Source organism: Mytilus galloprovincialis, chromosome 7 (genome assembly GCF_965363235.1).
Source record: "Mytilus galloprovincialis chromosome 7, xbMytGall1.hap1.1, whole genome shotgun sequence".
Classification (NCBI taxonomy): Eukaryota; Metazoa; Mollusca; class Bivalvia; order Mytilida; family Mytilidae; genus Mytilus; species Mytilus galloprovincialis.
In genome coordinates, this window is record NC_134844.1 from 26,691,641 (window position 1) to 26,707,524 (window position 15,884).

Consider the following 15,884-nt stretch of genomic DNA (forward strand, 5'->3'; position numbering starts at 1 on the left):
AATAGCTAAACACATAGCATTCAACAAGTTTAACTGAATAAAACTTAACTTACGCAGATATTCCCGACAAATCTGTAATTCTATGGCGTATTAAATTACTATCTAGTAACCACCATATGCCATTGTAGTCTTTCAAAATTTGATTTCTTGCTTTAGCACCCTCAATGACAAAGTCTTTGATAAACGGAATCACTGTAGAGACTGTAACTCCGTCAGAACATACCACGTTTGAACTTTCTGCTGCTTTATTAACAGCTGTCACAGAGATGAAGAAGGTGCCCTCTGATGATGCATTGCAGGTAGCACTAGTGTTGTAAGTTATCTGTTTCTGAAATTGAAAAAAAAACGTATACTAACTTGTGCTATTATGGAGAAAATAGTTTATGAGAAAAAGTCCCTATTAAATGAATAAAAACTAAACAAACGTCTACAAAGTGCACAATGATATTAACTTTAAGTAATGAATTTATTTAAAAAAAACACCCAATAATAATGAATAGATTTCTCGATTACCAAGTCACCCCTCCTCAAAATCATAAGCCATATATAAAAATTCGACTGATTTATTCTTGGTCGTGCATTCCAGTTATCTAAAGTGGATTGATGCACTTATTCATGCACAATGTTTATAGAGAGTGTTGAACAGTATTTTAACATAATAAATATGTTTTATTAGACACTATACCTCAATATTTTAAAACACAAGCATATTAAGAAAACATAATATCAATTACGTTAAACAGATGAGAAAGGTGTGGTCGTTTCATTATTCGCCATTCGATTTCAATATTTCTATTCAGATGCAAGTGGTCACTTCTATATTTACGTTTTCTATGATAATTCATATCATAGAAATTTTAGAAATGAAAGCTCTTCAATTGCGTATTTTATTTAGCCTTCGAACAACTTTGATTCATGTGGCACTGATGGGTCGTGTGTGAAGGAAAGTTCTGGCGGACCATTCAAAAGCCTTGTTTCTTTAATGAGTTTAAAGACATGTGCAAACTATATGATAGGACTAATATAATTTGCTTTAAACATTAGCATGAAGTTTTACAAGACATAAATATTTATCCAAACAAAAAAATGTAGATCTTCTGGCAGCCATTACAAATAATATTAATGCAATACAATGATTTGATTTATATGTTATTAGATAAAAATGTTTATTTGTTTCTTTTAAATCTATATTTGAATATATTATCTTTGTCGTACATTTAATGCGTTGATATTTACTGTTGTCTTGTGACATCATGATTAAAAATTTCCAATAAAATATGTTTGACAAAACAGATGTATCTGATTTAAGATAAAGTACCTCACTGCTAACTGCCATCTCTGTTTCATTGAAACATTTATCACTAAACACATACTGATAAAAGTCAATCCCACTCTCTAGGTCATAAAATCTTTCCCAGTGAGCATTGAGTTGTGCACCTTGCTGAAAATTTACTTCATGGTCACCTTTAATACCGTCATGAACATATCCTTCATGCGGTCGCGATAAATCTAAAGTAATCTAAAATTTAAACATTAAACATTATTACATTTATACTATTTCCAATTTCGCTAAGAAAAAAAATCAAATGAAAATGGTCATTAAGATAGACAAAATAATAAAATACATGTACCTCGAATAAATATTATAATTGAAAACCGGATGTTTCAAACACATATACTCAAGTTTATAATGTATGCTCGTAACGCAAATTGACGCTAAAAGCAATTTGTTTTTCTAATATCGCAAGCAGAAATGAATACATAACCGTAAGTCATAAACTATCAGGGGCGTAGCTAGGTATTCAGTCAACTGTAGGCACCAATCGGCAGGGGGTCTGGGGCCGCTAAAGGCCCCCAACTGGTGCAGGTTTTCAGCGTTTTAGCTGCAAAATTTTATGTACAAAAATATTACTGGTTATTTAACACGGTTTTTCAGCGTTTTAGCTGCAAAATTTTATGTACAAAAATATTACTGGTTATTTAATCATGATAATTATAATATACATGATGAAAAGTTCGAAGAATTATGAATAATGTACAGTAACATCTGACTGGTGAATTAAATAACGCAGTACAATCCGTAATATAAAAAAAATATTTACAATATGCATTGCCCAGCGTAGATCAGCGTATCCCTTTAATTAAGCAGAACACCCTTTTGGTATTATCATATCTATTCCGTTCTGATTGATATATATACGTTTAACTTGAATTATTAATAGTGCATATTGACGATCCTTCATTAAAAAAATAGGAACGTAAACACTGATACTGCTATATAATAGAACTATCCTTTTGGCTAGACATCAACCATCAATCTTTTGAATCTTTAAACCTTTACCCTAGCCACACAAACACATACAGACATAGTCGATGCCTAACAAATTTCAAGAAATTCGTATTTGTTTTATATCCTCTATTGTAAAATCCCTACCTGCTTAGGAATTTTGAATATAATTGTGGCCATTACACGCAGATTTGAGAGTACTCAAAATTACAGGAAGCCAGTTGATTGATTGATTTTTTTACATCCAGTGTCAAATATTTATGCAAGTTCAGGACCGTTGATTTTTTTTTTACAATAAATAACACTTGGAGCTAGGTCCTGTAATAGGTATCGTGCAGGACGAAGGTCTGGAAATTTAAAAATGCCATGCATTGGAAAATGAGGGATTGTTGGATAGAAGCAGAAATTTTGCCTTTCAGTAGAACAACTATGAATTCCTCAAAGAGTTGCATTCTCTCTACAACTAGGCATCGGATTTAATGTCCCCATTCTGACCAAACGTGACTGCGTATTTATACATCCTGCACAGCCAAACAGACGACCAACATTGGCAAGTCGGGTGAAGACAAAGTGGAAAGCTGGTTGAAAACTAACAAATTAAAAAACTCAAGTTAAGGTTCATTCAAGTTTTTGTTTTTAGAAGTGAAATGAAGTGAAATGATCTGAGCCAAAGTTCTAGTTTATAGTTTCTATATAAGGTAAAATCTTCAAAAGTTTAAACATTCAATTATATCTAGTATTCCATTCACTAGTCTAAGGACGAGAGACTAGTGTACACAGGACATTCGATAATTAAAGAGTTTTGACAACTTCACCGGCTTTCATCTACAGATAACGTTGTTTATTATTTTTTTTAAATAAAAAAAAATATTTGTGAAAAAAATATGTGTAGGCACGTGCCTAAAGTGCCTAACGACAGCTACGCCCCTGACTATAATTTTAAAGGTCCTTCTGATCCCCCTAATAGTTAAATTTTATTATAACAAAATAGTAGTTATCGAAATGTGATAAGAAATTAATATAATCTTGGTGGTTGTCACCTAATCCATTATCATCATCATCATGGTATAAGTAATATGATAGTTGAACCCTAGACAAGTTCTAGGAAAAAGCTACAGCAATCTAGTTCTCCTATTCTATTTTATGACAAAAATTGCATTCTGATCATGATTTCAAGCAGTTATTATTTCGTCCAGTCATTTTGCACTAGACGGAAATTTCCATTCGTTACATTTTATGGACCTAAAGGTTAATATCTGCGGTTAGAATCTACAATATATGCTGTTTAAAGTACAAACGAAACTAGAGATAATTGTTTAAAACCGTATTCATAGAGATTTCCAATTATGTTTATACGGCATGTTGTTTGAAATAATAAAGAAAAAAATAAAAAAAAAAATAATAATAAAATTGTTCGAAGTTCAAACTGTTCTGCTAAAATAAACTCTCTTGTGTTCGAAACAAGTTTTACGGTAACTAGAGAACTTTTAATAGAGACTGTTCATGTTCTGGAGCAATTTTCATAACACTTCTTGTACATTTAAAGAGGAATTAAGATTTATCCTTACGTTATGTTGTCTAATATATTAGATTATGAAAGCAGACTTGCAGCAGTTCATTGAAGAAAATACCTACTTGTAATTTCTTTTCGGTTTTTAAAAATGCTTTGTTTGTCGCCGTGACCTGAATATAGTAGTCATAATCGAATAGCCCAAACTCCTTCCACGATGTGATTCTTAAATCCGTTACAATATTTGGTCCAATTTTAAAGTGTTTTTGAAAACAACCATGGAACATTGTACAGTAACATGATGGACCTCTTGGTTCTGAATCATTCTGTTTGGTGCAGTCATTCAATATCTATAAAATATACAAGAGAAGAATACATATAAGTACGCATATCTTCTAGGGTTCAACCTTTCCAGAATGTCAAAAATGTAGGATTAGAACATCAATGCATTTCGTCGAGTTTTCATAATTTTAGGTTTTATTATGTTTATTCAGTCCCTTGTTGTGATTATTATGAGTTCGCCACATTTTATATTTTAATATACATTTTTTAGATTTAGTTCGTATTTAGCCTACGCCAAGTTAAGAAAATGAAATTGTTTTCCATTCGTTTGATGTGTTTAAGCTTTTGATTTTGATTTTGGTGTTTGATTATGGAACTTTATGCTTACTTCTACCTTCCCTTGTGCCATTGTTGTAGAATTTTCTTCTAGCCTACTGTAATTATTATAAATTCTCCATTCCATTTGGTCCAGCCCACTGTCATAATCAAATGCTTCCCATTCTAGGCTGCAGATAAAAAATGGCTGCTGTTTTTAAAAAATGATCAGTGTTTAAGCATTTTAAAGGAGTCATTAAAATTACATGCATATCGTTTATCATTGACAACTCAGATTAATACAATAATAAGATAACAAATGGTTTGTCTCAAAGCTATAGATAAAATACATTAAATGCTTTTCTTATGTAGAAAAGTGTGGATTAAAACTAGTTTTAAAGCTAGTTTAACATATAACTTGTATGACAGTCGCATCAAAGATTATTGTTCATACGTTGGTCATTCTTATTTTTTGAAACAAAGCAAGACAAATTCTTTAATTTTGTTCTAGTGTTGATAAAAGAATACTTGTTGTTAGGATAGAAAAGACAAATATTTGATTACAATTCAGTGAAATGTCTTCTTTGCAATATAATTTCGGCATTCCGCCACCTAATTTATTCAAGCGTGAAATCGAAGCCATATTCAATGTAGCTCTTAAAAACCGATAATTTATTCACAAAGCATAATTACTTACAGTTATTGCATAGTAGTTCAATTTTAAAAGATCAATGTATATACTAGCTATTATGCATAATTTAATGCAATGAAAAGATGAGATCTTTTTGTGTTAAAAGAAACATTCGAATCAAACATGTACATGTTTGTTTGTTTTATAATCGTTATCCAATAAAGAAATATTAGATATATTAGATATATTTGTTTCATATTGTGATCATCATTATACGATCCGTTAAGTATAGGTTGTTATCTCTGGACTCTTTAATTATTTTGCGTAATGAAATGTATAAGCAAGAAGCTTATACCCAATGGATTTAAGTTTCCATAATAATAAACATGAAAAACTACATGCATTAAATAAAATAATGGGATATCAAACATACACATTCATCCAAAAAGAAAATGGTCAACCTTATATGGATATCTGTTGAACAGTAAATTATAAAATATTATATAAAAAAATCATTCAATTTGAAAGTTTTAGAGGTCTAATTTTTACCTTTTGACATAGAAATTATGACCAAAACACAAAATTACCAATGTGACCCCTAGCCCTCCCACTCCGCCTTCTATGTTGTACACAAAGCATGGTGTATTGTGTCAAATGTATAGTAATGTCAATACTGACGACGAAAGTATCGAATGATGATCCATGGGCAAAAAGTGTGAGGTATAAGATACTGGTTCATGTCTACCTAACTATTGGGATGTTAGTATACCATTGAAGCCAGTTTTTTTCTTCTTGAATGGATACAATGCATGTTCATAGATTATAGAACCATGCTCGTTTACTTGCATGGTTTAGTGATCACTTTTAAAAAACAGAGACCAAAATTTTTGATCACACGACGAAAAAAGACTGGTACCGATAAAGGCTATAAGATGTGCCAAAAAAATCTGTCAATACAATTTCATTTTAATGTGTTCGTATGTGTTTATCTTTTATCGGTATCGATATCGGTGCACAAATCTGAAGACTATAAACATATGTCTTGTGTGTGCTTCTCCATCGGTATACATAGTATATTACGATCTGATATTTATTGAATTTGCTGGGGTTTTTTTTTTGCAGTATAGAAGTAGGAATATGTGTGAAGGCATATGAGGACACCACTTATTATGTTAAAGGTTATCATTTCTGTAGGAGTACTTTCGTGTTGGTAGTAATAGGACGTAACAATTATTGAATGTACACATTTGTAAACGGCTGAAACAATACAAGAATAGTGTATTCTTAAAGATGACCATGAACAGAAATTGTCTTTTAAATGACCTTTTAGAATTTTATTATTGAATAACTATTTTTAGAAACGGTTGATTAAATGTTGAAAGGACTTTTGTATCATTAATTTTATTTCATCTTGTACTTTTCCTCCGTTTAAGGTAAAAACAAAATGATTTCAGGCTTAATAACTGTTTTCAATGGTTTTGGTGGAGAGTTATCAATTTCGATCTTTAATGATTATGAATTTTGTGGTGTTGTTTTTTTTCCAAAACTAAATATCCGACGTTATAAAGGTTTGAAAACAATAACAAATATACGTTACTTACGTCATTTTAGAGAAATCTTTTAAATTGTGAACTGATATGTTCACTCTGTCTCCCTTAGTTAACCGTAAGTGCTGTATTACTGGAAAGCTAACATCTTTATAAACTGATATTTTGTCATCTTTGTACTCATCAAAAATGTCAAAGGCTCTAACAGTAATATCAAGTCTATTACCATCTTCCCAGCTTATATTCAGATATTCAGTTTGAGTCATTACATCTGTTGTTTGTGTAAAACTTTGGTTTGACATAAGTTGGGGTCCAAATATTTCGTACTTAATTTCAAATCTGACAATTCCTGTATTTGAAATTAAAAATATACTATTTTGAAAATATAATTTGAAAGAAGCAATAGTGTAATAACCTGATTATGACATGGTTGCTCATGCTACAGTGTCTACTCGTTTATCTTATATACGACCTCTGTAGGTAAATTATAAGTTAAAAATGGTATGTGTAAAGTTGGTGTAATACCACAAAATCATACTACGAAAAAAGGTCCAAAAAATATTTCCTTGTCATTTTTTCTAAAGTACTAACTGGACAGGATAAAACTTTACTCATGCCAAGTATCTTTCTATTTTAAACAAATATAATTTTGCACTATATTTTTAAAAGTGCATATTTAACAAAGGCCGTGTTCACACCAAACGCCAAGTAGAGTAAACAAGTTTACTATTAGTTTAATGTAATGTACACTGGTTTCACATCAAATTTGTTCACATCTTTACACCTTTTTATTAACCTGTGCATGAGATTTGTTCACACTTGTTTACTATATGCCATAAATGGAATCGATTTCAAATTAAAGACATTTTGATAATTTGCAGTACTTTAAAGATACTTAAGATTTAAAACAGCTATCATTTGATTTTAGGGGGGCGAGGTTTGGATTCAAATTAGAAAAAAAGGCATCATTGATTTTTGAGTTAAAATAAAAGGCAGGATGAGCAACTTGGCAAAGACAAATATATGATAATATAATGAAAAAAGGCAGGACCGAATTGGGAAAAAAAGGCAGGAGATTACAACTAAAATTAACGAAGATAAAATATCATCATAGATCCCCCTCCCTAATAAAAATGAAAGAGTAATTCCCTAAAGATCTCTCAATTATGAAATAAAAAACATAGGCTGCAGCAGGATGCTAACTGACGAAGAAGAAGGAATGAGATAAAAAAAAAGTTCGTACATTGCAAGTTAATGTTTTTTTAATTTCTAAGTGCATTTTAACTGATCTTAAAATACTAGCTAAACAAAACGCTTGTTGTTCGGTGTGAGCCAAGGCTCCGTATTGAAAGCCGTACATTACCCTATAATGGTTTACTTTAATAAATTGTTATTTGGATGGAGAGTTGTCTCATTGGCATTCACACCACGTCTTCCTATATCTATTTTACTGCACACTGATTTTAGTTATACATTTATGAGTGAATCGTGGATTGAGTAAAGACCAGTGGCAAATATTTCTGTGAACGCTCAGTCCACATATTAAAATGAATAATTTGTTTGTCAATGATGATACTTTCAGTCATGATAAGGGGTTAATAAAGCTATCTGCAGTTCATTTTTATAACAAAGCAATGTATTGAGTTCAGACAATTTTTTTTTTAAAACAAGTTTATAAACAAGTATTATGAATATCAATTTTATCCAAAAAAAAAACATTTCTTCTTTTAAATATCGATCATAGTAAAATCCATGTTCTGAACACCTTGTTTTGTGTACACTTTTCCGACACAAGGCCTACATTTGACTATGGACTGCATGTAGACAAAACATGATTTAAACTACATGTAAACATTGGTTTTTATCAACGGGAACGTAATTGTGTTTATTTTACGTTTGAATTACAATTACACAACACCGATTTTAGGTCAATGGGAACACGACCAAAGAACTAATAGAGAAATATCAATGGTGGTAATAACCTAATAGGTGGTTTTCACTTATTAGTCTTTGTTAATGTGCACTTTTTAAAACATTGTGCAGAATTTTTTTTTTCAAATCAAAATTACTTGGCATGAGAAAAGTTTTATCCTGTCCAGTACAATAGAAAAATTTTCACATAACATTTCATTGCATATAGGAAAATAACCATCACGGGAAGTTAACCAATCAAATTGTCCCCTTTTTTTAACTGTGTACAGGCTTCAGTTACCATGTAACTTAAAGTTTTCAAAATATTCTTTATAAACACTAAATAAAAAAAACCCTTGTGCTTTGAAATACCCAAGATATGTGTTTTTGACGAAGTAATTCAGCAACACAGATGACGTCACGAATAATTCATTAATAAGGCAATTGGTTAAAGTCTGCTTTAGCAGATAGCATATGTTTTTTTATTAAATGTTCATCAAATAATTTGTACATCAACTAAATTGGATTATATTTATTATTCTATTTAAATTATTCGACAATGATTTCCCAATTTATAACACAAATGTTGTGTCTTGTCAATTTGTTAACATTAAAAGTTATTGTCCGCATGTTCAGCATTTGTTATAACTGGTGAATATAATAATGTTATATACTAACTCAGCTTTTATCGGATCTGTTTACCTTGTAACAATTTACTCCATCGGGCCATTGTTTAATCAATATAATTGTGCAAAACAAGCCAAATTTCGAACAAGTTTATTTATTTTGTGCGATATTGTGGTCTGCTTGAGGTTATCCAATGTGAAAAAAAATATGGATGAAACATATAAGTACGTATGAAACATATATAATTAAGTGTATAAGATGTATCGTAATTTTTGCTTCTTGCTTTGTTTTCTACTATTAAAAATAAAATCCCCAAAATATACTATACGAGGGATAAAAAAAATACGGCCGTCAAGTCTGATGTCTGATCTCTCTCAGCATTGGTAGCGTGAATTATTAATCCTTTTAAAATAGTAGAAAATAATACGCTTATTAAACCTCTGGGGTACATTTGTAGCTGTTATTTGCATACACGTTCAATGTTCTAACAATTATTTAATTTTCATGATGGGCGAATCTACTTAAAAAACATCCATCTATTTTTTTACGTATCAAACAGATATATGTTTAAATTCTACATGCAATGCAAACATATCCATGAAATTTGAGACATACAGCTATCTTTGCTGCTTTATACCTCTTAATTGCGATGCTAACTTCTAAAAATACGAGAGGTATACCGTTAAATATGCTGCTTCTTACTTCTAGGAACCCGCAGGATCCTTATCGTAGTCCAAATAAAAACACAGCAAAGAATGTGGAAGTATATATTTATCAATATTTACTGGAAGTTATCATTCTAAGCAGGCAGAAAAACATAACATCAAACACTGATAGGAAATATAGCTCTCGATTCAAAAAGCTTATAATAATAAACTATTGTGACTAAACCGATATATATATATGCATTTCAATTCTTCCAGTTAGGAAACTCATTAATGCACACATTCGGATTCTCAATTAGAATATAACGGCAACGTTTTGAACAATATATGACAGGGTGCACCATATATGACGTTAGTGGCACATCTAATATGACTAAAATATACATTAACTGATCAATAACAGTTTAAAAACTAGGAATAGCTTCTGATAACATATTCAAAATAGCACAATTCAAAAGTAACAATATTTTCATTACTTAAGAATCTTAAACAGATGGTAATGATTTTGCAGCTAGTACTAACTTACCATTTATATTTCGAATATACGAGACATTTCGATGTCCATACAAATCATCATATTCCTCTTGGACGTTTATAAATGTTTTTACTCCACGCAACCAGCCTTGCTTCTCATGTCTTTCATTCAAAAAACGATCTTTCCATGTAACAGATATTTCTGAGGCATCAACTGACACCCATGTATAGTTTGTCGTTGCCGAAGCTTCGTTTACTTTGATTTGTTTTGTATGTTTGACGTCAATAACTGATGTATTGTCATAAAGAACTAGACATCTTGCTGCCCTATTGTTGCCCGCTTTGTCTACCGATGTCAGAATAATGGAATAAACTCCTGGTTTAAGTTCTTTAATAATTTTCTAAAATATATATATAAACAAAATCAAGAAAGAGCATTTTTTTTCTGATAGAGCAATTGAACACTTCAAGAGAGAATACTCACATACCTCACACTCATATTTAACAGATGTTACTATGATGGAATAAACTTCTGGTTTAGGTACTAAAATTATGATCAAAAATGGAATATATACCTTTATGATCAATCATATTCATTCCGAGAAAGGGATCTTTCATTTCATTGTTTTCCCCTGATTCTCTTAGTTTTCCATATTTTGTATGATTTGGGGAAATCAATTTAAAAAAAACCTCAACAAGTTCGTTACATGTGATGTTATGATTTAACAAGGACGTTATATTGACAAAAAAGAACAGACGATAAACTAAATTTAAAGACGTCATGAGGTCAACCTTCGATCTCAATACCATAATGTGTTGCCGAGTCTTACAAATGAAAATCGTTGAGAAAATTCTTTTGTGAAATGCTTATCATTGCATAGGAAAAGTCAATTAATACAAATAGACTTTCGCTATCAGAAAACCTCGTCGAATTCCGCTTCGCTACATTTGACTTCTGTTATTATATCTGGTGAGTAGAGCATAATGCATTAATGTGGCGTTATGGAGCATACAACATCGACGTTATGCGAATTATTTATTACACTTAGCTTTCTCTATCAATAATGGTTATCTAGTGATCATATAAACCCCGCCTGTTTAGTAGTACTAAATCAAACAACTGAAATTCAATTTTAAAACAGGATTCGCCATTTATTGACCTAAAACCACAACTTTATGACTCTTCCAGAAAATACTAATTTGTCATTTGTCTAAATTTATAAAACAGTTACATTAAAACTTCTATCAATTTGAAGAAGGACAAATAACTCTGAACCAGTAATAGTGAATGCAACGGAAATTGAAATTTACTGTCTCTAGTGGTCCAAATTTTAATTGATTTAAAAAATTGGTCTATTTTTTCTTCTGGCGATGGACAGATTTGAGTATTCCTTTAACTATCGACTCTTTCTAGTGGGTGTATTTTAAAACTGCTGCTATCGCCTGGTAACGTTTGTTTTTCACCAATAATAATAGAAGAGATGTCTGTATTTTTTTAAAAGATTTAAGATGCGTTTTCACTGTAGACAACATGAAAAGAAAATGGCTATTATACCTCTGAGGTTGTAACTGACATATTCTTGTTACGATCCACAACTGTTCCAATAATATGATCCAACTGACTGCCATTAATAACTAACTCGTATACTTCATATTCGAAATGGTCGATACCTGAAAGATCATCTGTCCATCTTGACCATTTGAATTTTATATCTTCCTGAAATGAAATAGATGCATACATTATTTTACTGGTTAACATGCACATTTTTATTCTTATAACTGCCAGTGTGTTAATCTTCTTTTGGTAGTGATTCGGTGGCCAAGTAGTCCACGCAGTTCAATTATTGTATTAATAGCTGTTCAAATCTAATATTGTTCAAACCTCGCACGTGGCAGGTGAGATCGACATACTTACTAGGATAGTCAATTTTCTAGCCTTATAAAAAAAGAAGATGTGGTATGATTGCCAATGACACGAATCTCCACAATAGAACAATATGCCATAGAAATTAACAACTATAGGTCACCGTACGGCCTTCGACAATGAGTAAAGCTCATACCGTATAGTGAGCTATAAAGGGCTATAAAATAGGTCAGTTTTTTAGTATTTCGGCTTTCTCCACCAATAAAAACTGGAACATTGAAATAGCCAAAAGAATTGAGAGTGTATTAAACACCAAAACCCTTTAAGAAATCGATGTATTTGGAGGTTCCAATGACCTTCATAATTATGAATAATTTGCTACAATCTAATATAAGTGTCAGTACATCATCTAGACAGATATTGCACCATCAAATATATATTTTAACTGACATCTGTTTTATAACATCTTACATTGTATTTCAATAGAGATGGAAAAGCAACATATTCGCTATTAAACTTAATTCTAATTTGACGTGCTTATTTCGCTTTGTGAATAATACCATGCTCTAAAACCAATAAAATGAGTTTGCACATACGTATATTGACTACTACAGAATAATGAATTTTATCAAATTGGCATGCATTCAATATATTTTATTAACTTTAAACATTTCCAAACTCTTTAATGATGCAGATGTTGTTACTAATTCATTTATCATGACTGTAAAGTGTTGCAATTCGAAATTGACATATTTGACCTACATACGACATCCGTTCATGCTGGCTGTTCAAACTCCTCCCTCTGAAAAATCACATTTACCGTTTGCTTGTTTACAACCACAAAAGGTAGGTTCATGAAAGAGCCTTCACAAACTATACACATTTATACACATCGGACATAGATATTACCTTAATTGTCCTAATCAGAATAGAAATAATTGATGCAAGCTATACTTTATTGTATTTTTAAATGGGTAGGCAATAAATTATTAAACGTGTTGTTTTCCATTTTTTTTTTTATATCACTGGGTCGATACCCCTCCTGGTGGACTATCAGTCCCCGATGGTATCATCAGCTCAGTAGTCAGTGCTTCGGTACTGACATGATTTAACAAACTTTACTAAAATTGTCCGTTTATAAATTTTTAAATTATTATAAAACTAAGGTTTCAACTCCCTCAGGCAAAGTTGGCTTTAGATGAATTTGGCTATTTATTTTAGGTATTTTTGACATATAGCTCTTCAGCGATTTTCGGTACTTACCCATCTTCGGATTTCAAATGTTTGGCTTTGAGCGTTCCTGATGAAGGTAAATCCAGAAAAGCGCTTCGGACGCAATAAATTATTAAACGTGTTGTTTTCCATTTTTTACATCACTGGGTCGATACCTCTGCTGGTGGACTATCAGTCCCCGAGGGTATCATCAGCTCAGTAGTCAGTGCTTCGGTACTGACATGATTTAACAAACTTTACTAAAATTGTCCGTTTATGAATTTTTAAATTATTATAAAACTAAGGTTTCAGCTCCCTCAGGCAAAGTTGGCTTTATATGAATTTGGCTATTTATTTTAGGTATTTTTGACATATAGCTCTTCAACGATTTTCGGTACTTACCCATCTTCGGATTTCAAATGTTTGGCTTTGAGCGTTCCTGATGAAGGTAAATCCAGAAAAGCGCTTCGGACGCAATAAATTATTAAACGTGTTGTTTTCCATTTTTTGAAAATGTTTCCCGGGGTAGCAATCTGCTATATCACTCTCATCCATGTGTTGTATATATACAGTTCTTAGTGTGACAGGTACCAAGTTGGCATAGCTTTATGGTTGAATAAAGGATGACAAAAACAGACAAATATTGAACAAGATGATGTTTAATTTTGTACAGATATGCAAGTCTGTGCAATGTGTGTTTCACGAAGATGAAGTACAACCTCTTCTAATCATGTGCCATGTGTTATGACCCTGATTACCTAAGTAGATTTAATACAGGCTCGTCTCTGTACATTTTCAATATTCACAGAATCAACGATAGAGCGGGAGAGCAGGAAAGTAGTTATCATGTTGACATTAATAAATTTGAGCAGAAAAATATTTATTTAGAAGTTCTGTCTCTTTATGGTCACCGGATACTAGAATCAGAATCATGTTTTCGTTCATATATCATTTCACGAGAAGTTTCTTATGCAAACCTTTTTAGACAAGTCCTTGCAATCCACCGGTAATTGGTCGCAATCTGTTTTGGTTCCGTTTATACATTCTTGGTATGGTTTTATTAAATCCCACCGGAAGACGAGGCTTTTTTCAACTGTTTTTCCCTTAAGTGGAGCTATATCTCGTGTACCGGAGTCCCTATCTATATATTTAAGGAAACCACCGTTTTTAGCAATACATTTTATAGTCAACCTAAATGAAAGAAAAATAACATTAATCAGAAAATTAAACAAAGAAAGTGAATGTAGTGATAAAATAAAATGTTTGAGAGAGGGAGCTGTATATTTCAATATACATATATGTATATGTGAAACTTTGGAATCAAATTGTAAATAATACAACGGTTTTATAATTGAAGCAATAAAAACGTTTGCTATCATTTTAAGAGAAAAACAATGTACTGATGTACTCTTACTTTAATGAAAATCATGTTATTCAAGAAATCCCCGCAAAGTGTTTTTATACAGGATGGAATATAAAATACATTAAAAAAAAACATTATGCAGCCACTGAAAAGAATGGGTAATAATGCGAACGAATTAATCTGTACTTCATTTCGTTTATTGGAAAGCAAATCTTGTAGGCAAGTTCTATGAAACCCTAAATTTAACACGAAATGAATATGTAACTTATAAAGTAAATGGGTATGAATTTTTATAAATAAGTGGACGTAGCCTTTTTTTAAACAGAAAATACATTATTTTATCAAACTTTTCAAAGATTTAACTACTTTAGAATGTTTGACACCTCTCACACGAATTAGACGACAGCTGTTCCGTATGCAGGGACTCAAACCATAAAATCTCTGTTATCAATTGGACAACCACACAGAGCATATGCGAAGCATAAATACAACAAATAACGGGTAAGATAAACAGGAATTAATCGATTTTATAGAAAAATTTAATATACCAAATAATTTTACCAATGTAATATCAAAGTTTAATTGGTTAATTGGAACGATTCAAAACAATTCTCTCACTTTTTGTTCACTTGTTTTATGCTTCTGTGGTGCTAATTTATCTAGGTCACAATCAGTCAAACTCCGCCTTAAAAAACAGCAGCAAAAGTGTTCGTTCACTATTCAAACTTACAATGAATCGTCCATAAAAGAGGTGCGAAAGATACCATAAAAAGATCTATTCTAATTTCTTGTACCGATAACTCTGCAAATGACACCTCTTTTTCATATTCTGGGGTAGCGACTGTTTCTAGAATGCAAGTTATATGATAACTCTAAAATATTTGATAGAACTCTATGTTTCAATAAACATGTTAAACAGCTTAAAATATTATAACATTTCAAGTCACCAGGCAGTTTTGTCTTTGTCTTTTTTTTTTCTGTCGTGAATTTTCAAGTCCGTTTTCTGTTGCAAAGCCTATGTGGACTCCCATCTATATTTTCCTGAACTCGTTTAAAGTAATATCAGTCTGAATGATGAAAAATCAGTCGAAAAAAGCATTTCTTTACTTTACGTCAACAACGTCATGGGAATTGGTAATATACCTAGAACCGATTCCGTTAACATTTTGGATATAGTTTCTAAAACTGTTCGTAAA

At 31.4% G+C, this 15,884-nt stretch overlaps 1 protein-coding gene across 1 annotated transcript; it reads right to left on the reverse strand.

Annotated features, from left to right (window-relative positions):
• Window positions 1-49: 49 nt before the first annotated feature.
• Window positions 50-12,475, reverse strand: LOC143084168 (uncharacterized). Its single transcript, XM_076260575.1, has 8 exons — window positions 12,470-12,475; window positions 11,805-11,966; window positions 10,302-10,650; window positions 6,627-6,921; window positions 4,468-4,585; window positions 3,923-4,147; window positions 1,319-1,519; window positions 50-328 (listed from the first exon to the last, which is right to left on the reverse strand). The coding sequence occupies exons 1-8, from the start codon at window positions 12,473-12,475 to the stop codon at window positions 50-52; spliced, it is 1,635 nt and encodes a 544-aa protein (XP_076116690.1).
• Window positions 12,476-15,884: the final 3,409 nt, after the last annotated feature.